The sequence below is a fragment of the Coenobita brevimanus genome, chromosome 38 (assembly GCF_032717465.1).
Source record: "Coenobita brevimanus isolate Jiangsu-jjx chromosome 38, ASM3271746v2, whole genome shotgun sequence".
Taxonomy (NCBI): domain Eukaryota; kingdom Metazoa; phylum Arthropoda; class Malacostraca; order Decapoda; family Coenobitidae; genus Coenobita; species Coenobita brevimanus.
In genome coordinates this window covers 1,095,704-1,119,867 of record NC_136991.1, presented here as the reverse complement: position 1 = coordinate 1,119,867, position 24,164 = coordinate 1,095,704, and the positions used below count along the sequence as shown (strand labels likewise).

The 24,164-nt window shown below is 42.5% G+C and overlaps 1 protein-coding gene across 1 annotated transcript; it reads left to right on the top strand.

Annotated features, from left to right (window-relative positions):
• The first annotated feature begins 734 nt into the window (after positions 1-734).
• On the top strand, positions 735-17,695 carry LOC145396479 (glucose dehydrogenase [FAD, quinone]-like). Its single transcript, XM_080269850.1, has 13 exons — positions 735-885; positions 3,650-3,852; positions 7,996-8,185; positions 8,690-8,824; positions 9,141-9,265; positions 9,735-9,791; positions 10,357-10,470; positions 11,107-11,263; positions 13,025-13,182; positions 14,173-14,350; positions 15,079-15,152; positions 16,358-16,509; positions 17,554-17,695. Exons 1-13 carry the CDS (start codon positions 735-737, stop codon positions 17,693-17,695), a joined length of 1,836 nt encoding a protein of 611 aa, XP_080125976.1.
• The last annotated feature ends 6,469 nt before the right edge of the window (positions 17,696-24,164 follow it).

The following is a 24,164-nucleotide window of genomic DNA, read 5'->3' as shown; positions in this document are numbered from 1 at the left end:
ACCCACATACCTCTCCTTTCTGCCAACACAAGAGAGCCACAATGCGTCTAAACCCAGCACTACCAACCCACACACCTCTCCTTTCTGTCTGCCAACACAAGAGAGCCACAAACCCAGCACTACCAACCCACACACCTTTCTTTTCTGACAACACAAGGGAGCCACAACCCCAGCACTACCAACCCACACACCTCTCCTTTCTGTCTGCCAACACAAGAGGCACAAACCCAGCACTACCAACCCACACACCTCTCTTTTCTGCCAACACAAGGGAGCCACAAACCCAGCACTACCAACCCACACACCTCTCTTTTCTGCCAACACAAGGGAGCCACAAACCCAGCACTAACAACCCACACACCTCTCCTTTCTGTCTGCCAACACAAGAGGCACAAACCCAGCACTACCAACCCACACACCTCTCTTTTCTGCCAACACAAGGGAGCCACAACCCCAGCACTACCAACCCACACACCTCTCCTTTCTGTCTGCCAACACAAGAGAGGCACAAACCCAGCACTACCAACCCACACACCTCTCTTTTCTGCCAACACAAGGGAGCCACAAACCCAGCACTAACAACCCACACACCTCTCTTTTCTGCCAACAAAAGAGAGGCACAAACCCAGCACTACCAACCCACACACCTCTCTTTCCAGCCAACACAAGACAGGCACAAACCCAGCACTAACAACCCACCCACCTCTCTTTCCAGCCAACACAAGCGAGCCACAATGCGTCTGGGGATTCTGTCTCTAACCCGTATCTTGCCAGCGGCCGTAGTTCGCTTGCTGGTGATTGCCCTGATGCAGATATCCGCCCCTGACCATCTCGTTCACATAGACTCATCGCTACACCTTCTTCACCAATATGACTTCATTGTGGGTAAGTTAAAGTGGCAGTAGTAGTAGCGATAAAATATAAAAACATGCCCAGCTGTTTGTCTGTATTCCTGTTTAGTTTTTCATACCTCCCCCTCTGTCTAGATGTGTGTGTGTGTGTGTGTGTGTGTGTGTGTGTGTGTGTGTGTGTGTGTGTGTGTGTGTGTGTGTGTGTGTGTGTGTGTGTGTGTGTGTGTGTGTGTGTGTGTGTGTGTGTGTGTGTGTGTGTGTGTGTGTGTGTGTGTGTGTGTGTGTGTGTGTGTGTAAGTATGTGTGTCTGTCTACATAATTATCCATGCCTCTTCACCTGTTTATGTCTTTACTCTGTCTGTCCGTATTTATTTATTTATTTATTTATTACCATATCTGTAGCTGTCTTTCTGTGTCTGCTAGGTTGTTATTTGCCTACTGTGTCTTTCAGTCTGGATCTTTGTCATTTATCTTGGTATCAGTCTAATTATCTCTCTCTTCCTGTCTCTTCTACCAATCTAAAACCTACCTCATTATTTATCCCTCGCTATGTACCTATCTACTTACATCTATCTCATTATCTACCCCTTTTATCTATGTATCTATCAATTTATATCTATCTGTCCCTGAGTCGTGCGTTTATATAATCAATCATTTGCATCTAGGTTTGTGGTCATGAAGAGCCACCTTTCCCCATCTGTGTTAGCCTACCTTCACAACACCTTAAAAACACAACACCGCCTGGTACACCTGTCATCCTTTAGGTCCTTCAGTCTCACTTATACCACTTAAATCCACATTGTTAAGAGACACAGTCCTTATACAAATTGTTAAGAGACACAGTCCTTATACAATGTCCTGATACACCCGTCATCTTTAAGTCCCTCAACCCCCACTTATACCATGTTCCATCCATATTGTTATAGTCCTTAAACCATGTCCCATCCATATTCCTAAGAGATATAGTCCTTCTTCTATTCCCTCATCTTACTTATACTAAGCCAAGATCGCACCTCAGTCCTTCTTCGTATCCTATCCACGTTTCCTAGAAGATACCGGTACCATCATTTCTCTATCCCTCAATCTCACTCTAAAATCACACCTTACTCCTTCCCCCATCCACAGCCCCTAGAAGAGACTATCATTTCTCAATCCTTGTATCTCGCTCAACAGTCACGTCTTTTTCCCTCCTCCAATCCCACCCACATTCCCTAGAGATACTATCCTTTCTCTATCCTTGTCTCACTCTAAATCGCACCTTATTTCCATCTCGTAATCAGACTGTCTCGGGTTTTTACTGGAGGGGGACGCTTTCATGAGGTGGCACTGATTGGCAGCTTGTTTTAAAAATAAAGAAAAAAACTAAAGGAGGAGGATGGCCTGCAGCTTCACACACACACACACACACACACACACACACACACACACACACACACACAAATAGTCTTATAGTGAACACCTCGACGAAATTACACACTGCGACCTAACTGAGGGCAATGGACCTTCTCTTCTTCCTTATAGTTTGTTTACTGCTACGGTACGAAAATATGCTAAGTCAGTGCTCTCTCTCTCTCTCTCTCTCTCTCTCAGTATCTACGAATATTTGTTTTAAATCTGTGTCTTTCTACCTAGCTTATCTTTCTATCACTCTCTATATCTACCTATCTGTCTATCTTTCTATCTATCTGTCAATCTACTTCTATCAACTCCCTGTCACTATCTATTGTATCTATCTATCTGTCTATCTATCTATCTCTGTCTGTCTATCTACTTCGTGACGGTACAGTACTGACACACTTTCTGATCAGCGACAGTAGTGAAACCTACATTTAGCCATTCCCAGCCAGGCTAAAGGTACTCTTGGTGTAGGTCATGACGCTTACACACCCACACCCACACCCACACATCCACACCCACCCACCCACACCCACACTCACACCCACCCACCCACACCCACACTCACACCCACACACACACACACAACTCAGCCATTCTCAACCACGCTAAAAAGCTTGGTGTAGGTCATAATAAAAACAACACACACACACACACACACACACACACACACACACACACACACACACACACACACACTACTCTCTCTCTCTCTCTCTCTCTCTCTCTCTCACACACACACACACACACACACAGAGTTCTGCAAGACGATACCAGTGCCAATCAAGACTGTAGTAAGACATAAAGAATGCGTTACAGACACTGAATACCGCAGAAAGTCCTCACAAATTCTCACCCATATTACAAAAATCCTCAAAAATTCTCTCTCCTATTACAAAAGTACGATTCTCTCTCCTATTACAAAAGCCCTGACATTCTCGCCCCCATTACAAAACGCCATTGCCGACTAGACACCTATTACTGACGCCTCGAGTTTGTGTCAAAATGTTGGCTTGGCTGAATTTAGGTCAAATATGTCTTTAACCTGCTGTGAGTATCTGGATTTTTTGTTGATTTATTTCTCTATTGCTACTACTACTGCTACTACTGCTGCTGCTGCTGCTGCTGCTCCTGCCACTACTACTACTAGTACTACTGCTGTTGCTGCTCCTGGCGCTACTTTTGCTGTTACCACTACCTGTGCTACTACTAATATCATTACTACTACTACTACTACTACTACTGTTATCATCATCATCGTCATCACATCACATATGTCCTACACACATGTACATCCTCCAATCTAACTTCAGATGGATTATACAACCTTCAAATTTCGCATGGATTTTTTTTTCCTCAGTTGGTGGTGGGTCTTTATGTATTTACATATTTATTCCTTTCAGTTGGTGGTGGGTCTGCCGGGTCTGTGGTGGCAACAAGGCTAGCGGAGGTGGGTGGGTGGCGGGTGTTGCTACTGGAGGCGGGGGGAAAGGCGCCCCCGGAGTCTACCATACCAGGCCTTAACCTCATCCTTATGCAGGGCGAGGCTGACTGGCACTACTTCACCGTGCCACAGAAGCATGGACTCAAAGGATACGTCAAGAATGTAAGCACTGCGCGATTTTTTTCCCGTGTTATCACCATCGTTATTAGGTTATCGTACATGTCTGTTATCACCATCAGTATTAGGTTATCGTACACATGTCTGTTATCACCATCAGTATTAGGTTATCGTATATGTCTGTTATCACCATCGTTACTCAGACTACTAGAGTAACCGTGTCAGTACGCCTGGCTCCATTTCAGCCCTGGCTTCACCTTTCCTCATGGGAGTTAAAGAAATTTGTGATCACGATAATACGTCTCTTCTTCCAAGCTCTGCAGTAACGCTTCCTCTTCCATCAACACACTTTGACTACTCTGGCTGTCGATTTTCCTCAGCTGGGAGACAACTTAGACGTAATATGGTAAACGGTAAATTCACATGAAAAATACTTGCAGTTTTGTTACGAAGGGAAATTCAAGTGCCTATGTATTTTAGATTATTTCGGCTGACACGACGATTTTGTTCAGCTAAGAGGAAATTTATGCATCGTATTCTAAGTCGGATGGGAGGCTTCGTAGCACTTTTTCCATGGCGATTTATTCTGCATAATACACCTTAACAATTGTGTGCTACAAGAATTGTTTTAATATTGACATACTTGGCATATACTTATGGGAGAGTATGGTGCACAATAAATCGCTGAGACAAACTGTTAGGAAATCTTCAAGGCCACTTTCACTACGACCCCGGTGTCTAAGGGTAAAAGAAATCCTTGCATTACTGATGAGGTGAATATAATTGATGCTCGTATCAGTCATGTGTCTGCCAGCGATTAGGCCTACTGTATGTCAGGTATGTCATGGCCGTCTGATGCCATCTCTCTCTCTCATATATATATATATATATATATATATATATATATATATATATGAAAGAAATGCTGCGCACTCCGTTTCAAGAAAAATACAATCAGTAAGCCAGGATAAAAAACATCATAGTAGTCTGACAGCTAAAATACGGGTATCACATCACTGGTGTTATGACTTCACAGAAAACAAATAATATACATGCCTTTTTTAAGTAAAACTTTGTTAACAGTACTTATTAGACGAAAATGTACGCTCTAGCCAATTACTTCAGAACTTAGTATAGTGTCATTAAAACTGCATGGTTACACAATTCTAAAGCTAAAATTGCTACAGTACCGGTAATCTGTTTTGACAGATATCAAAACTAGCTACAGTCTGTGTTGCATTGAACCAACTATTAACTGGCAAAGAAAATTCAGATTCATGAATACTACAGACAGCGAATGAAGGCTATTTATAAATCTTTCAGTACTGAAGGGGTTAATGAAGGCTACGTCGAAATCATTCAATATACATCTAACTCCTCCACTTCGAAAAGCTTCTCCTTAGCTGCTTGTCTCTATAGCTATATGAAGCCGTTTGGATCGTGTGAAAATTGAATTCAAGATGCGTTATGGTATTGAGGAGTGTTAAAAAAAATAATTATATAAAAACGTCATGATGAGAAGATGGCGACGAGGCGAAAACACGAAACAAAAGAAAGAGCACGACACTACCGTTAGGGTGGTGGGAATGTGAAAGTACTATGAAAGAGAGAGAGAGAGAGAGAGAGAGAGAGAGAGAGAGAGAGAGAGAGAGAGAGATTTGGAAAACAAGTCAATTCATTTTTTATACACATCTACAAAATCTTTCATTATCATCATCATCATCAAAACTCTATTTCGCACCCAAACACAGAAACTTAAACACACACACACAAGCCAAAAATCCATCCACTCATCTCTTAAACATTGTAAATTCTTGGCTTCATCCCACAGACAAAAGCTTAAGGAAGAAGATTTATGACCCTGAATATATAATGTCAGGGTCATTAACATCCCCCCCCCTCTCTCTCTCTGTACAGCATTGCCCCGCCCAGTCTTTCTCTGACCTCTGACCTTTTTTCTTTTTTGTCCTTACACTTTCTTTTCCCTTCCCTTTCCTACTCTTCCCTTCCCTGCCCTGCACTGCCCTACCCTGTCCTGTCCTGCCCTGTCCTATAATGCCTTGCCCTGCACTGCCCTGCCCGACTCAATATTACCCCAATGTCCTCTTCCTCGCCTCTCCTTGTCCTTCCTTTCCCTGCCTTGCCCTGCTCTACTTCTACCCTACGCTCCCCCCCCCCTTTGTCCTATCCTTTGCTCTCCTCTCCTTTCCTTCCTTTCCCTTCCAATTTCTTCATTTTTCCTTTTTTTTTTTTTTTTATCCTGCCTTACCCTGTTCTACTGACACACCTCTGCCAAATTTGAGGTCAAGTGGAGAGAGAGAGAGAGAGACAGAGAGGGAGGGAGGCAGACAAGTGCTGCGTGCCCGTCGTAAAGATAAATTGCCGGTGTGAGGGGTCAATCTTCAAACAAAGGTTATATTTTCTCTGGACCTTTGCACCCTTAAACGTGATAGTGAGTCCATGGAGAAAGAGAGAGAGAGAGAGAGAGAGAGAGAGAGAGAGAGAGAGGTTAACGTGAAAGTCGCCAATTTTTCCTTTTATCAGGCCATATCGTGCGTACAGCCTCAACAGTTTACATACGCCCCTACATACCGTATCTAAATCCCCTTCATTACCAGAGGTTTTCCCCACGATAACTCCATCAATAGTCATGTATTTTTTATTTCAATCTTGCAAACTCGGAAAAATTTACTCATTTTAGGAGATTTTGAAACAGGGAGCTAAGGACAATAAACATTTTAATGTACGGTACAATAAGACAAGCGTAAACTCTATCTAAACATACCGAACTAAGTAAATACATAATAACAGCCAAATAATACCCCACAAAAACATGTAGGCTATGTGTTTGTTCTCGTACCCTTAAGTGATACAATTCCCCATCCACTCACTGATAACATTAATCTCTAATAAACTACATGAACTACAGATTTACACCCTCATAAAGATGCTGAAATTTTCGGGTCTACAACTATACTAGCCAAAAAATAAAGTTTAGACCGTATAAAATACTACTGAGCTATAAATTTACGATACAATACCTTATGGACATTTTTATAACCTAATAAACTGATAATAAAATAAACACACACACAAACACACACACACACACACCTATACAGCCTTCTTTACTAATAATGCAGCCCACGTACTTACCATTACATAAAAAGGACATCATAATCTGCTGCTACTGAGATTGGCCCGGTCATTGTTTAGGTCCACCTCTGTGATGTTTTAGTCATGGCATTTTTTTTTTTTTTACAAAATTTTTGTCTCCACTCTCATCACCATGTAATCGTTTGTAATACGTGACTAATGAATGCCATATTCACAGATTTTCTGAAACTGTGTACAAAATTTCTTGTCTACGACACTTTCAATTTCAGTTTTATCAACTAATTCATTTAAACTGCACAATATTCACGAGCTTTCTTGAGTTCAATTGTGCATAATGGTTCTTGTGGTTCTGATACTTTCACAGTTATGTGTAATCACCACAATGCACAGGCGTTTACTGCCATAAAAACACCAATATTCGTTACCACAATGTCCAGCTTTTCTTAATGATGTTACACTGCATACTGTACGTCACCACCACGCTTCCAAAACACCACAAGATGCATCAAACTTTGACTCACTGTCTGAGGAACTGAAGGCCTTATTTACACATGAGTACTTGAGAATAATGGAATAGAAAAAATGCTGATTAAATGATTACCTTCAAACACAAACACAGGAATAACGCCCGGGTCCCACACCGCCCGTGATTGGTTGGCGAGTCATGTGACAAACCTGATGCGTGAGATTTTCTTTTCTTTTTTTTTCTTTTTTTTCCGTGAGCGGCAGGGAGGAGCTTCTATTTACCTTCCGAAGACATAGCGCCAATTTTCTAAGCATGGGAGATTTCACCTAAGTACCCCTGGGGATTTCGTAACGCCTCTTCCTCAGCGAATAAGTTTGCACAATAAGCCTACATCTCAGTATCCTCTCTTTTATTGGTCCACAGTATGTTGACAATAATAATAATATTAGAATTGTTATTATTATTATTATTATTATTAGAGAGAGGAGGAGGGAGGGAGGGAGGGAGAAGTGGGTAGATTAAACTGGCAACAGAGAAAGTACAGGCTGGCCATTGCTACAGGAGAACGTCGCGTGCTTACATCCCCTTCTTCTTCGTCTCCGCAGTCTTGTCACATGCCGGCGGGTAAGGTGCTGGGAGGGTCGTCTGTGCTGAACTGGATGATGTACGTGAGGGGCAACAGGCGGGACTACGACAACTGGGCCAGGATGGGCAACCCGGGGTGGAGCTACGCCGAAGTGTTACCTTACTTCAAAAAGGCTGAAGATTACACCGGCACCAGGAATGTTCAAACAGGTAAAAATCTATGTTTATCTGTCTGTCTGTTTATCTGTCTATCTATTTTTCTGTCTGTCTGTCTGTCTGTCTCTGTCTATAGCCAAACACCTTAATCCTGGAAGAGGTGGCCACAAAATTGACGATATTTTTTTTTAAAGGGGGAGCGTTTTTTTTTTTTTTCTTGCTTGAAACTGATGTTTGTGGAGAGAGAGAGAGAGAGAGAGAGAGAGAGAGAGAGAGAGAGAGAGAGAGAGAGAGAGAATGGTGGACTGCAGGAGAAAGACAGCTTCATCCAACAGTCCATCAGGTCCACATTCAGATGACCCAGGGACCACAGGAACTATAATGCGAGATGTTATAATGCAATACAGCGTTGTTATGGTGTGGTGGTCTAATCCAGTGGTCTAATCCAGTGGCCTATTCCAGTGGTCTAATCCAGTGGTCTAATTCAGTGGCCTAATCCAGTGGTCTAATCGAGTGGCCTAATCCAGTGGTCTAATCCAGTGGGCTAATCCTCAACAGCGGCGTTCCATGGTCGCGGTGGCCCCCTACCAGTGGACGACAAGCGGTGGCAGCCCCCCATCACTAACGCCATCTTGCAGGCGGGCAGGGAACTAGGCTACAACACCATAGACCCAAATGGACCCGAACAGATTGGTGAGTAGTTATTATCTCTTAGTCCTGGAGCTGCAGAGGGATACCTTCTTCCGGTGGCACTGATAAAACCGGGAAGCTCCAGTGCCCGGTGATAAAAAGGCCCCTTATATCCCTTCCCACCTCTGAAAGGAAGATGGTAGATTGCAGAGGGAAAGCAACTTTAGCCTGCAGTCCACCAAGTTCACGTTCATATGAGCCTGAGATGAAAATATCACCACCCACAACAATAACAATCCTATAACCTGTTAGTTTAGTCTGACATAACGAGCATGACCCCAACTTGTCTCGAGCTCATCAACAACCGCCACTGGTGCAGGGTTCTCCATCCCTGACATGACCCAGAGGGATGGCAAGAGAGGGTCAACAACCAGGTCGTACTTGGAGCCTGCAGCCCGTACCAACAAGAACCTGCACGTCGCCCTGCACTCCTTCGTTACTAAGGTACCTCACTCACTAGGCCACGTGCTGGAGCTGGAGCCTTCGTGCAGTGGCACCAAAAACCGGACGGTTCCTCTCCCCGGTTACACAAACGCCCTTCAGGTCCCTCCTTATGTGGAATGCAAGAGAAGTGTAACTTCCTCCTGCAGCCCACCTGTCTAACATTCAGATGAACCTTGGGCCACAGCAGCTGCAGTGAACTGTACTTGACTTCTGCATAAGCACATAACATGTTAGTAACACCCAGTGTGTAAAGCTTGCCTTGAAGTAAGGTAATGTTAAGCTTGTTTTAATGATCAGCATGGTCCAGTGCTGCGATACAGTACCTCTTTGTGTGTGTGTGTGTGTGTGTGTGTGTGTGTGTGTGTGTGTGTGTGTGTGTGTGTGCGCCTTAGACATACAATTAACTAACTAATAAATAAGACTTGAGAACAACACCTACTTTTATTTTCTTGTATTTCTTTTTCCTCAGGTTATCCTCAATGACCAGAAGCGAGCCGTCGGTGTGGAGTTTGAACAGTTCGGCCTGGTAAGACAGTGGGTGTGTGGAGTGGAGTTGCCTTGACAAAACGATCTCCTTGTATTATTTAATGGTAGGAGCTATGTGAGTGAGAGGGAGGGGGAGACCGAGGATGAGGTGGAGGGATGGTATGGAGAGATGTACGGATATGAGTGAGGGTGGTCAGTGAGAGGAAGAAATCGAGGATGAGGTGGAGGGATGGTGTGGAAAGGCATGTGAAGGAGGGCGGTGTGGGATGGAGGGAGGGGAGAGAGAGAAAGGAAGAAATTGAGAATGGGGGGGGGGAAGGGATGGTGTGGAGAAGTATATGAACGAGGGTGTTGTGCTTCGGAAGAAAGCAGATTGATGGAGAAGGACGGGGTGATTTGGAGGAGCTTTGTTCATGACTACATAGTACAAATGTCCCTAGACTCCCTCTTTATCCCCCAAAAGCAGGATGGTGGACTGCGGGTAAAAGGTAGCTCCACCCTGCAGTCCACCAGGGTCACGTCTAAATGAATCTGGGGTCACAACAAGAAAAATGGCCCATGGGCAGTTGATAATTAGCCTTTCCCTCTTCCCCCTCCCCTGGCAGCGGCGGCAGGTGTTGGCATCGAGGGAGGTGGTGTTATCTGCAGGGACTTTCGGCTCACCCAAGATACTCATGTTGTCGGGGATTGGACGAGCAAAGCACCTCAGGAAGCATGGGGTAAGCAGAGTCAGATACCTCACACGCAGTAAAGACACGCCATCAGCACAGCCTAAGGAATAGATCTCTTGGAGTGCTCGGTTGAACTGAGTGCTTTCCTGCAGTCCACCAGGACTGCGTTTCCTTAATTTTACCTGCTTGGTCCAGTCCAGGAAAGGCGTACCGGCAAGTAGTAAAAAGAGGCCTAATCGACCTCAGTTGTAACATAAGGTCTAAATTATCTCTTTTGTTCTTCAAATATCATACATATTTTACGGTATATGAGGGAGGGAGGAGTGAGTTGGGGGGAGGGTAGTCAAATGGTGGATGACAGAGCGACTTGGAGGCGTTTTGTCTGCGGCCACCCTTTGCGGGATTAGGGCGTCGGGCCACAGATAGATAGACTCATCAGTTAGCCATCACCTCTTCCATACCAGTTCATATCTGTATCTGGTACTTCATATATTCTTGTACGGTAGTTTTATAATTATTTCGATATGCAAGATATAGACATAACACACAAGAGGATAAACTGCAATAAACAAAATATATCGTTAAAGAGCAGATGATAGGAAGCCCCCAAGCTGATGAGAGTACACTGTTTTGTTACTTGTTTTTTGTTACTTATTTTATGTATTATACTATTATTATATTTAGATTCCAGTGCGAGTAGACCTGCCTGGGGTTGGGAGGAATCTACATGACCATCCGTCTATCTTCGGACTCACCTGGACTGTCAACCCAGGCTCCGCTGACGACATCTTCCGCTTCCTCTCACCCAACTCCATACATCGATACCTGAACCAGCGACAAGGCACGTCACCATACATACTTGATCTCCATTTTTACCATGGCAGAAGGGGGATGCCTTCATGCAGTGGCACCTATATAACTCTATGGCTCCACTGTCTGATTATGTCAAAGTCCTTCAACTCTGTCCCTATCCCCTCCACCTCAAAAAATAAAAAAATAAATAAAATAAAAAAGGATGGCGAACTGCAGGGACTGGGCAAGTTTATCCTTTGAGTTCACATCCAAATGAGCTTGGGGCCACAATAACTACAACAACAACCATACATACGTAGCCTCCTTCAGTCTATGGCATCTACTTTTTCCCACTCCACAGAATGGGTGAGACACGATATTTCTCTACGATGGAATAGGAGAAAGAGAGGAGGGGTGCAGTAGGAGAACGAGAGGAGGGGGAGGAGAAGGAGGAAGAGGAGGGGTGGACGAGGAGGAGGAAGAGAGGAGGGGTGGAGAAGGCAGAGGAGAAGGAGGAGGAAGAGGAGGGGTGGAGAAAGAGGAGGAGGAAGAGAGGAGGAGTGGAGGAGGAAGAAGCTAGGAGGAGATGGATGATGATGATGATGAGGAGGAGGAGGAGGAGGAGAGAGAGGAGAGGTGAAGGAGGAGGAGGAGAAGGAGGAAGAGGAGGGGTGGACAAGGAGGAGGAGGAGGAAGAGAGGAGGGGTGGAGGAGGCAGAGGAGAAGGAGGAGGAAGAGGAGGGGTGGAGGAAGAGGAGGAGGAAGAGAGGAGGGGTGGAGGAGGAGGAGGAAGAAGAGAGGAGGGGTGGAGGAGGAAGAAGCTAGGAGGAGATGGATGATGATGATGATGATGATGATGAGGAGGAGGAGGAGGAGGTGGAGATGAAAATGAAGATGTTTTCTGGCAATCAGGAGCATCCAGGAAGAGAGGAGTGGTGGAGGAGGAAGAAGCTAGGAGGAGATAGATGATGATGATGATGAGGAGGAGGAGGAAGAAGAGGTGGAGATGAAAAAGAAAACATTTTCTGGCAATCAGGAGCATCCAGGAGTGCCTAGAAAAACGAACTTTGCATAATGGCAGACCCCCACCAAGACCAGGTTTTAGACAGAGTGGGACCACAGAGGGCCTCCCCTCAAAATACCTGTGATCTCCAGCGGTTTCCTAATGTGGAGTGAGTCTGCAGTGTTGTTGTGCATGTTATTCTGGCCAGTACCAGACAATTCTATTCTGCTTAGAACATGGGTCAGCATCCTGTATCTCCCGATCAGTAATGTATGTGGCTCTTTCATTTAGCCTGTGTAGCTTCCAGCTTTTGCTATATGTGGATAACAATAAGTAAGAAAATAAGATGTTGTTGTTGTTGTTGTTGTTGTTGTGATTGTGGTGGTGGCTCCAGGCATATCAGAATGTCAGCTTAGTAAACCGCAAGTTGAAGCTGCCCTTCCCTTGCAGTCCATTCTTCTCCTCAGGGAGGCAGCTGAAGGATGTTTGTATAACTGTGGTTGGTTATATCAGTGACACCACCTGAAGACATCCCTGCCCAGCAAGATTAGTAACTGATTAATGTATAAAATCATAAAACAAATGTAATAGATCACTAATGCATTGAAAATTGCCTTAAACGATCTAACGAACTAACCTCTCTATAAAACTATAATAACATTACAGTAACATATTACATGTCCATCCCTCCCCCTCATACTCATGATACAACACATTTCCCTTTCATACCCCCACCACTCTCTCCCCCAAGACACACACCAACCATTTTGTTTTTAAAATAAGGAGTTTATGCATGAATCCCCTCAGGGCCACTCACGACCCCGCTCGGTGTGGAGGTCAACGCGTGGATGAGGTCAGATGGCCGTGACCCCATGTGGCCTGAACTGCAGTTCCTCTTCATGTCTATCACTCCTGCCACTGACTTTGGCCTCCTTCTTACAGATGGCATTGGTTTCAGACGTGATGTGAGTACTGTATCTCTGTTTTTCCTGGTAGCCCTTTCAGCGGTGCTGGATAGGGTTGTATTAATGTGGTGACAGTGATATAAATTGGCAACTCTGCTGTCAGGTCTTTAAGCACAAACATCCCTCTGCTCCTGCTCTATCCCCTAAAAGGAGGATAGTGGACTGCAGAAGGACAGTAACCTGCAATTCTCTGGGTTCACATTCAAAGGAGCCAGGGGCTACAACTGTAACATCATCATATTCTTGCTACTGCCAAATTATTTCAGTCATCTCAGAGGAGGTTTTTGAAGTAGGGGAGTTAGAAATGCTCTTCATCAGTACCTGGTTGTGACTAATAGAGTATTACTATACAGTACAGTACTTTAAACTCCTTGTCGACATCCAAGTGTCTTGCTTTGCAGTGTAAATACAGTAGTTTTGTTAGTTCCATTCCTTTATGATACCCAGTACTGATATGCAGTTGATCAGCATGAAGAATACCAATCTCTTGTTGTACACTCTGATTAACTTTTATATACTGTTGTTCCATCATCAACTTCAAAATATATTACAGGTCCATGTTTTAATACCACGTACTGAAATGTCAGTAGTCTCTGAGAAAACCTGAGTTACATGTGGGGGTATCTGCATGTTCTATTTCACAGTGCCATGATTTAGCTCAATGGGTAAACTGTATTTCATCCAGAGATATATACTTTGACAGGTCATAGAAAACTGTGATGGCCTTCTAACTTAAGGTAGTAGTCAGACTGACAGTCACGTGCAACACTCATGTTTGAACCCCTGGGAAGTGGTTAGAGGTCTTTCAATCATGTATAGCCATCATAGATATACTACAGCACTACAGTACATTATATCAGTCACATGCCCTTAAATGTCATGCATCACAGTAGCCTAATCTTGGACCTCAACATTTCAGAGAAGGCAATATGAAACAGGCTGTTTTTGCTACTATTTAAATAAGCCTCTCTAACTCAACATACTTTTCAGCTGTATAAGAGTTACTTTGCTCCATTAACGGGAGTTGAAGGCATCAATATTGGCCCCATGCTAACCCAGCCCAAGAGTCGTGGCTCAGTGAAGCTTCAGTCCAGTGATCCCAAGCTGCCACCTCTCATCAACCCTAACTTCCTCCGTCACCCAGATGATGTGGCCACATTTGTCAAAGGTAAGCAAACTTTAATTCATTCAGTGATCAGTTACAAACACTTTCCTGCATACAGTATTCTCATGATGTAACATTCATAAACTAGGATTTCAATTTAGTGTGAAAGTTGCGTACATTATTATTACGATTAGTTACTTCCCAATATTCACAGTACTTTCTGTTCATGCTAATGACATATTGTACAGAGTTAGACTCTGACACACATAACACTTCAACTTTTATGTGCACTACTCATCATTCTAGACATCCTTTCATTTTTTGTGCCTGGCCAGCATAAGAAAGAGAAGATTCTGGCTATTGCTTTCACACTGAAGGAAGATTCAGTCTAATACAGGCATCTATTATGTTATGAGGCTGCTTATACTAAAATAGCAATTACAGTAGCTGGGAACTACAGTACATTGCTAAACCAGTACACAGAATTGGGTTTCCAGGCTCTTCCCTACCCTTTTTAACCAATTCTATGACAAGCAAGGACTACATGGGGAAGTAGTCTTTCTTCCCTATTCACAAGGATTTAAGAAGACTATATCCTGTTTTTTTTATATCCTTCTGATAACGGTTTGATACTGTACTAACACTGTACAGTATTATCCATGTTCCTCGAGTGTTACCCTGAACCTAGTTTATGACACAAATCTTCTCAGTTGGTTTTAGTTCAGTTATAGAGCTTCAGTATTACTGGGATCCATCAAGCAATATCACATGTCTTTTCTGTACTTCTTCAGGTATCAAGTTTGCCATGGCAGTTGGTAATTCTACGGCTCTCAGGCTTGGACATGGTGCAAAGTTTTATAGCAGGGTAAGAAGTGCATTTTATTCTCCCTTTAACATACACTTTAGTAACTTTTAATCAGAGACTATGTTTGACAGTGTTACATAAGCCATATTAACTCTTTTGAAAGGTTGAGGCATGTTATTCATATCTGGAAATCTTTGCCAGCAAAAAGGTTATGCATATCTGAGGGACTGGATTGCTGGTCTTACTGTAATGTGTAGCAAGAAGGGGTAGTGAACCTAGAATACTGTTTATTTCAACTTATGCAAGTGGATAAACTGATGGGACATCAAATGTAAAGTATATAATGAAGCACAATAATGCAGATCATATTTTCTGAGTAGATTTTAAGCTACTCCTGTCACATCTACCATGCCTTAATGTAGTGTCACACTGCGGGACAGAATAGTGTGTATATATTTAAGAGGATGTGTAAGTACTGAGTGTTTGTGGAGTGATGTGCACAGGTAGACTGAGGTGGTTTGGAAGTGCAGAATGTAAAGGCAGTCCTCATCATAATTCAGGGATGTGTTCCAGATTTATGATTTTACAACTCTTCCAAACAGCTGGCACTGTATAAGTGTAGGAAGCTCACGTATAGCAATAGACTTTCGTCAGACAACTTTTCTGTATTACTGTATACTGTTGACTTAATATGAACAAACATCATTAAATCTGACCTGTAAAGAATCCTTACTGTATAGTCACCCAAAAAAGTATCTAAAACTTTTGTTATTACATTTCAAAGCAGTGGATGAACTTATGCATGTGTATCCCTGGTGTTTTTATCATTAAAACATAAAGAACCCTATGAAATACCTTAAATGAAATACAATGCCCATTCAGAAATATTTGCCTTAGGAAAAAACATGGACAGCAACAATATTCACTGTGATACTATCAATGAAATGGTTGAAGATACAATATGGAGTGAATGTATAATTATGTGTGGTCATGCATTTGTATGCTTGCTGTACTCTGATGAGTAGTGCTGGAGGGGGACCCCTGCAAGTGGTGGCACCAATATTAGTAGGTGGCTCTGCTGCCCAGTTATACAAACATCCCTCAACTCCTTCCCTGTTCCCTGTAAGGAGGATGGTGGACTGCAGAAGGGCAACTTCAGGGTGTGCCTCACCAGTTTCACATCCAGATGGGCTTGGAGTCACAACATGAACTTAACCATTCAACCATCACCCTAATTAATTGTTCTGATTTGTCCTGTAAACCAGGTACTGCCTGGGTGTGAGAGGGAGATATATGGGTCAGATGAGTACTGGGCATGCTACACCCGCCACATGGCTCAAACCACTTACCACCCTGTTGGCACATGTAAGATGGCACCAGCATCAGATCCCAAAGGAGTTGTTGATAATAGGCTCAAGTAAGTACTGTATAGTCAGTCATCAGATTAAATTTAATATGCGTGCAGGTAAAATGCTTCTTTCAGTGAAATAACTTTGAGACAGGTCTCTGATTCAGGGCTGAGGAGCCAAAAGCACTAAAAAACACCATATTCTGACCTGATAAGTGGATAGAACTATTTCAAAATGTTTTCTTTCTTCTCATAGCAATGAAAGTAGTCCTAACAAAATAATAATTCTCATGACTGTAAATGTCACAGATTATAAAGTAATCATTACAGAGCTAACTAATCTAGCTATGGAAGATATGTCCTAAAATTAGGCGTACATAAAACATGCCATCTTTCACTTCTTGATTTTTTTGTTGTTCTTGGCAGTTTTTGAAAGTTAGTATTTTTTGTGCACCATCAGGTGGACTGGAAAAATTGATGCTGCAGTTTATGGATGTATTAGTGATATACTGTACAAGTAAAATATCTGTTCATAATCCATTGAGGTCAGTGGGGCCTCACCAATAGTTGTATGTTTCAAACAATGGAATATGCAATGCAGTATCTAGATCAGATTATTTGCTGACAAAAAAACATTTAATTTTGATTACTGATACAATTTTAGCACATTTGATTTAATCTGATAAAGGTCCCTGACTTCTTCCAGAACAGATGATGGCTAAATGTAGCCACACTGAAGTACTGATACTGATTTAACAAATAACCAAGTAAACTTATTCTTACTTCATAAGTAAGACTCACTGAATTCAGTGCAACTATGATTACTATTCAGGTTATGGAAGTGGTCTAATTCCATCTGGTGAATACATATTGACTACTCCAGTAACTTTAGTTCTTTCACCTTAATGCAGCCTAGATCTTTGTCCTTGTGTAGCATATTTCATGTAAGTCAGTGGCAGCAAAGACAATGTTATGGTTCTACATTCTTTCCATAGCATTTCTTTGAGGCTAGCATCACATTCAAGTGCAAATCACCTCCCCATTCAAGATGAGAGAGCAATTATAAGATAATTTAGTATGAATAGCTTATAATATGGTTTGTGGGTTTACCAGGGTTCGTGGTGTGGGTGGTCTGCGAGTCATTGACGGGTCCATCATGCCCCGAATCACTTCAGGCAACCTCAATGCTCCCATCATCATGATTGCAGAGAGGGCATCAGACTTTATCAAACAGGACTGGGGCACTCCAACATAGTTCATGTCACCATGCAGTGGTGCTTATATAAATGAGCATGTTGGGTGTCCAGTTATACAGTACAAGCATCCCTCAACTCCTTCCTTGATCTCCAAAAGTAGGATGGTGGGCTGCAGGATAAGGACAACTTTAGCCTGCATTCCACCAAATTCACATCCAGATGAGCCTTGGACCACAGCAAGACTGATAACTGTATTATCAAAGCTCAAACTGCAAAAGGGGAAGGCAATCTCCCAAGTTCTGACAAGCAAGGTATATATGGGATGCCTATGATTACTGAGTATAACTAGCCTGCATCCCACATTAGAGTGCAGTCAATTACAGCATCACAAAATTCAGACTCATGTTATCTTCCAGTGCATCAGAAATTGTCGTTAAACACTTGGGATTTGCTTACACCATTGCTACTTTAGTATTAATGCTACAATATGGAAGTGAATGTAATCAATATTTTTCAGAGCTTTACCATGACAGTAGTTACACTGTGGAATGCGATAGTCAAAAGTAATAATCAGTTAATGCATTTAAGTATAAAAACAACCTAAAACCACTTTAGCATGCAAAATACAGTACATAGTATTAATATATAGCAGTAATGTGAGGTGGAGTAGGCAATGTAGACTTGAAAAAATCACTGAATATTGTAGGCAACCGCATGAAGAAGTGAGGAAGTCTGGGAGGAAGAACAATTAATGAAGAATATATGTGGATTGAAGTTGTTGTTGTTGATCAACCATGGTCTGTCTGGCTGAAAAGACCCATCAGCTGCATGCAGGCAACCATCCCTGCAGGGATGTCCCGTACAGTGAACTAATGTTCCCTTGCAGATGACTGTGCCTTGCTACAGTGAGGCATGGGGAATAGTTTGGAGGTTTGGTTCTTGGATGGATGTTGGATTTGTGTCTCTCTACCCAGTTAACAGGGATACCACTGAAGGCTTCACTTCACCCTGTAATTTGGTTGTAAGGCTACCACCCAACATCTTAAATGATTTCCTGGGTTACAGGAAACATTACGCTTATCACTCAAAGTGGAGAGAAGCGAAATACAAAGTAATAGGAAGGAAAAATAGATGTAGGAAGTGGGGGGTGGGGGCAGACACAGAATCAGAATGAGAAAGGGGAAGGAAGAAATATGGTAGGCAGCACTGCATCAAGTGAGTGAATGATGGTCACCATCACCTACAACCTGGATTGGTTTGGAGTAGTATGTATGGATGTGTGCACCCTCCCAAAAAAGTATCAGCACTCTTACAGCATGTATCATTCTAAAACATGGATGAAGCATTGTGATATATGGGGCATCCTGTAACTATAAATGCAATTATTATCTTTGGTAATTATTAGAACACAAAATTGCAAAAAGGTTCACTTACTGGGTGCTATATGTTTTGAGGCACCAAATTTATACTCATGTGTGTCTATAGGGTTTGCTTATTTTCACAAACATCGTACCCAAAGGTGCAGAATAGTTTTTGTGCAGGTGTACAACTTAAGGGTTCAACCCTTTTCAGAACTGACAATCAACATAATGGCTTTATCCCACAAGCATTAGTTGAGGGACTATACAGTATCTCATTTTTTTAGTGTGAATCATTGTCACTGAGGTGGAGTTATGATTTTCAAAAACTTAAATTATGAATGAATGGATGTGTAGCCATTTCAGTGGTCGTTCTGTTAACATTCTCCATCTGTTATTACTTTGTTTCATATTTTGCATCCTATCCACATTTGTTAAATTTTTTTAATGCAATTATGTCAAAAATTGGGATTCTGACTTCCTCTTTCCCAATCACAGGTTTTGTGATATGGGTGTTTTTTTCACAACTTTCATGCCTCCATTATTGTGCCGACTCTCACACCATAAGATCCTTGGTTACTTAATGTTAAATACTGTTATAATAAACACTAACATACTGAAGTGTTGTATTCACGTTTATGTGCAAAACTGTACAGAGCTTATTTTACTGTGAATAGCTTGGTTTTATATGTATTATTTTGAAAGCATGTAATTTATAAAAAATGAATGGTTTATATAAATAACTTTTATCTATCTATCTATAGCCCGATGCCCTAACCCGCAAAGGGTGGCCGCAGACAAAACGCCTCCAAGTCACTCTGTCACCCACCATTTGACTACCCTCCCCCCAACTCACCCCCCCCTCCCTCATATACCTCTCAACTTCATCCCTCCACCTCATCCTCAGTCTACCCCTCCCTCTCCCTCCCTCCACCTCACCTACATACACCCTCTTAGTCAATCTTCCATTCTCCATTCTCTCCACATGTCCAAACCACCTCAGTGTATTTCTCCTAATCTTCTCAACCACATCCACATCTACCCCACAACGTTCCTTCACTTCTTCATTCGTCAACCTGTCCCTCCATGTCACTCCACATGCTCCTCTCAAGTAACTCATTTCCACTGCTCTCACTCTTGACTTGTTCCCCTCTTGCAAGGTCCACGCCTCGCTTCCATACGTCAGGGTAGGGATCACAATACTATCATGTAGTGACTTCTTAACTCCCATACTCACCTCCCTATTTCTCATCACTGCTTTCAGTGTACCAACAACCATCCTTCCCTGCTGTACCCTTTCACGTGCTTCATCCCCCAAAGTTCCATCCTTACTCATCACACTACCCAAGTACTTGAATGCACTCACATTCTCCATATCCTCACCATCCAACCTCACTGCACACTCTGTGACTTCATTCCTCTCAAACACCATAACTTTACTTTTGTTTACATTAACTTTCAGCTTCTCTCCCCCATGCTTCAGCATTTCACCACACACTCCATCAATTCCTGGGGCTTTCCCAGATTTAACTTTCTCCATTGCTTCCACAACTTCTATCCTACTGATTTCTTCCTGTCTTCTCACCTCCCTCCTTCTCCCAGCCATTCCCCAGCCACTTATACTCGCATTACTTCCATCCTCTACGTTCAACAATTCCTTAAAGTGTTCTCTCCATCTGCTCACTTTTTCTCCCTTCTCCACTAGTAATCTACCATTTTTATCTTTCACTCCCCTGGTAACTTCACTTCCACCCTGTCTTACTCTTTTCACCTCTTTCCAGAACATTTTCTTACAGTCCCTCCACTTTACACTCAAATTCCTTCCAAATTCCTCATCCACTCTCTTCTTACTCTCTCTTACTAATCTTTTCACCTCTCTCTTTCTTTCTACATATAACTCTCTCTTCCGCCTCTCAACTTCTTCCACGCCCCTGTTTCTCATCCATTCATTGTATGCTTTCTTCTTTTGTGCCACAGCCTGTTTCACCTCTTCAATCCACCACGCTGTTCCTTGCACCCCCCTCCGTCTTCTCTTCCTTCCACACACCACATCACATGCTGCACATATTTCTTCTGTAAATATGCTACACACACCTTCCACGTCTCCCATCTGCTCCAGTTCATATTTGCCCAATCGTTCCTCCACTTCTCTCTTATACTCTGCCTTTTTCTCATCCTCTTGTAACCTTTCCACTCTCCTTGCAACTACTCCTTCCTCTTGTCTTTCCCTTCTTCTATTTCTCCATTCTAATTGGACCTTGATTCTGGCCACCACCAAGTAGTGGTCAGAAAGTCCACTCCCCCAACCTCTATAAACTCTTGCATCCATTACACATCTTCGCATCCTTTCATCCACACACACATAATCAGTCATTGCCTTCCTTTCATTCAGTTCACCACCCACCCTTCTCATCACTCGCCATGTATACCTGTGGATCATTTTATGCCTGAAGAGGGTATTGGCTACCACCAACCCCCTCCCAGCACAAATGTCCACTAACACACTCCCATTCTCATCTATCTCAGCAGGCACACCCCACTCACCAACTATTCCATCCACCTTCGCATTCCCAACTTTACCATTCATATCACCAATCAAAAACACTCTCTCATTCCTTCCAAACTTTTCCATGCACACTTCTACATTTGTCCAGAACTCTTCTCTCACTCTTCTAGCACGATCTTGCGTTGGCGCATACACACACACAATCGCCCACATTTGTATTCCAACTTTCAACTTTACCCACACAATCCTTGACCCAACTGATCCATACTGTCTTATGCTCTTCTTCCATCTTTTACTCACAACTATACATACTCCTTCCTTCACCCTCTCATTCTCACCTACTCCTGCACATATACCCCATCCATACTCCCATTCTCTCACACTTTCTCCTCTCCATTTTGTTTCAGTTATTCCACATACATCCACTTTTGCACCCTCAAGCACCTGGACAATCTCTCTCTCTTTCACCTCATCATTTGCTCCTCTTACATTCCAAGTACCCATTACCAAGTACTTTGTCCGGTCCTGGCTCGTCATCGTTTGGTCAGTCCTTGTCCGAGGCTACATACACCCTTTCTCCTCCTACACACTGTCCCAAATTCATTCACCAAACCTTGCAACTCCCATTCATCTTCACTCAACAATACTGTATCATCAGCAAACAGCAACACCGGAAGCTTCCAAATCTCACCCTCATTCATTAGGGCCAGCCCCACATCCACTGCCCTACCTTGCACCTCCTTTACAACCCCATCCATATATATATTAAACAGCCATGGAGACATCACACACCCCTGTTTCAGTCCCACACTGAGATCAAAGAACTCACTCAGCTCACCATCCACTCGCACCGTAGCCCTAGCTCCCTCGTACATACTCTTCACAGCACTCAACAATTTCTTCTCCACTCCATATATTCTTAATACCTTCCACATACCTTGCCTATCTATTCTGTCATAAGCTTTCTCCAAGTCCATGAAGGCAGCATACACTTTCCTTCCCTTCTCTAGATACTTCTCATTGTTATATATATATCTACTGTAAGCATGTAAAGATTACAAATGCATGTATACTGCAGCTTATTTATTTATACTGTATATACATATCTACTATGCCACAAATCTTAGTTTGTAATTACTGTAAAGAATTTCAAAACATTAAATGAGCGAATGGATATGTGGACCACTTTAGTGGGCATTCAACTGACAGCATTTTTTCTGAAACTTCCACATCCTGTAGGTGGGAAAGAGGGTCAAGATGGAGTTCCACGTGACTTTCCATAATGAACATGGTCTGTGGTATTTATATCCTTGTGTGATCATAAAACATTTAAAATGAGATTTATGTGCTGCTGCTGCTGCTGCTAATAATAATAATAATAATAATAATGATGATGGAGGTGCCAATGATGAAGTGTCTGTGATGTCTTTTATCTGACAAATTATAAACCCTTTGAATTTGTTTTGCTATCTGATATATTGCTGCCTTGCTGCCTCTTCAGACAATTTAGCTCAGCTTATGAGACTTTTTTTTGTTTTTTTCACTGGAGGTCTTAAAAATTGCCTTCATTTACCCATTTACTACTTGAGGTCCTTCCTGCATTGATTAAAATTAACCGGAAGTAGCAAAAATTACCCAATAAAAGATGAATCCAAGTGACATCCTCTTTAGAGTATTCTTGTTGTTACCAGACAACTTATTTTAAAGTTTAACCAGGGAAAGCACTCAAGTAGTGAAAGAGTTGATGTAGGACTATATTGTACTCCTCCAGTTTGGAAAGGCTGCTGAATGAAACTTGCCAGGATATGGCAAGAATAAAATGAGAGAGACATCACAGGATTAAAGGGGTTAGAATATGAAGCATCTCAGATAAGCAGTATTAACTTGCCATTTGTGTGTTAGCTATCCATGATAAATACCTTATTAGTTAGGAAGCCACTGTATCTTAGATGTACTGTAAACCATATGCAAAGAAATACAAACTTCCTGTGCTGTCTGATGTTGATTGTATTTATGCACAAATGTAATGTTGAATAAAAATAAAAATTAACATTATCTATCCCCCATCCACTTACTACACCATGTCAGCAATCTTTTTATCTAGGGAAAGTGGGGATGTGTTCTTAACTTAGTTGGGCCTTTATCTATACTCATAAAAAATTTCAGTCTTGAAGATTCTGAATACAGTATTATCTTCCGGAGTCCTTGATGGGTGGCTGCATTCTCTCCATGAACCCCCAAGTGCAGTTCCTGTGGTGCCTATAACCCAAACAAAATTATATTGCATTACCTTATAACAGTACATATTATCTTACTGGGTCAGGAATGGGGATCAGGGCCTGTGTTCAAGCCATCTAAACACATACACTACCCATAAGGTGCTTGTGATCTTCCTCTGGCCTGTATCTAAACCCATACAGATATTCAACACTAACTTGACAATGTGGTTATACATAGTGGACAAACACTGACATAGTGTGAAATACAAGAATTATTTACTGTCGTTAATGTGAAGTGTTTTAAGGAGTGCTGTGGTGTTGCTGTGGATGCGTTGGGAAGTATTAGGAGTATCTTGAGGTGGTTTGGTCATGTGGGATTGTGAAGAGGATGGAGAATGGGAGAATAAGAGAGTTTGTGAGTAAGGTGGAGGGTGAAGGGGGGGAA

Bases quoted from the DNA above. Each gene is read 5' to 3' on its own strand.
- LOC145396479 (XM_080269850.1), top strand. From the start codon at position 735: ATGCGTCTGGGGATTCTGTCTCTAACCCGTATCTTGCCAGCGGCCGTA. The intron at 9,792-10,356 runs GTAAGACAGTGG...CTCCCCTGGCAG, and splicing joins AGTTTGAACAGTTCGGCCTG to CGGCGGCAGGTGTTGGCATC. The intron at 16,510-17,553 runs GTAAGTACTGTA...TGGGTTTACCAG, and splicing joins GTTGTTGATAATAGGCTCAA to GGTTCGTGGTGTGGGTGGTC.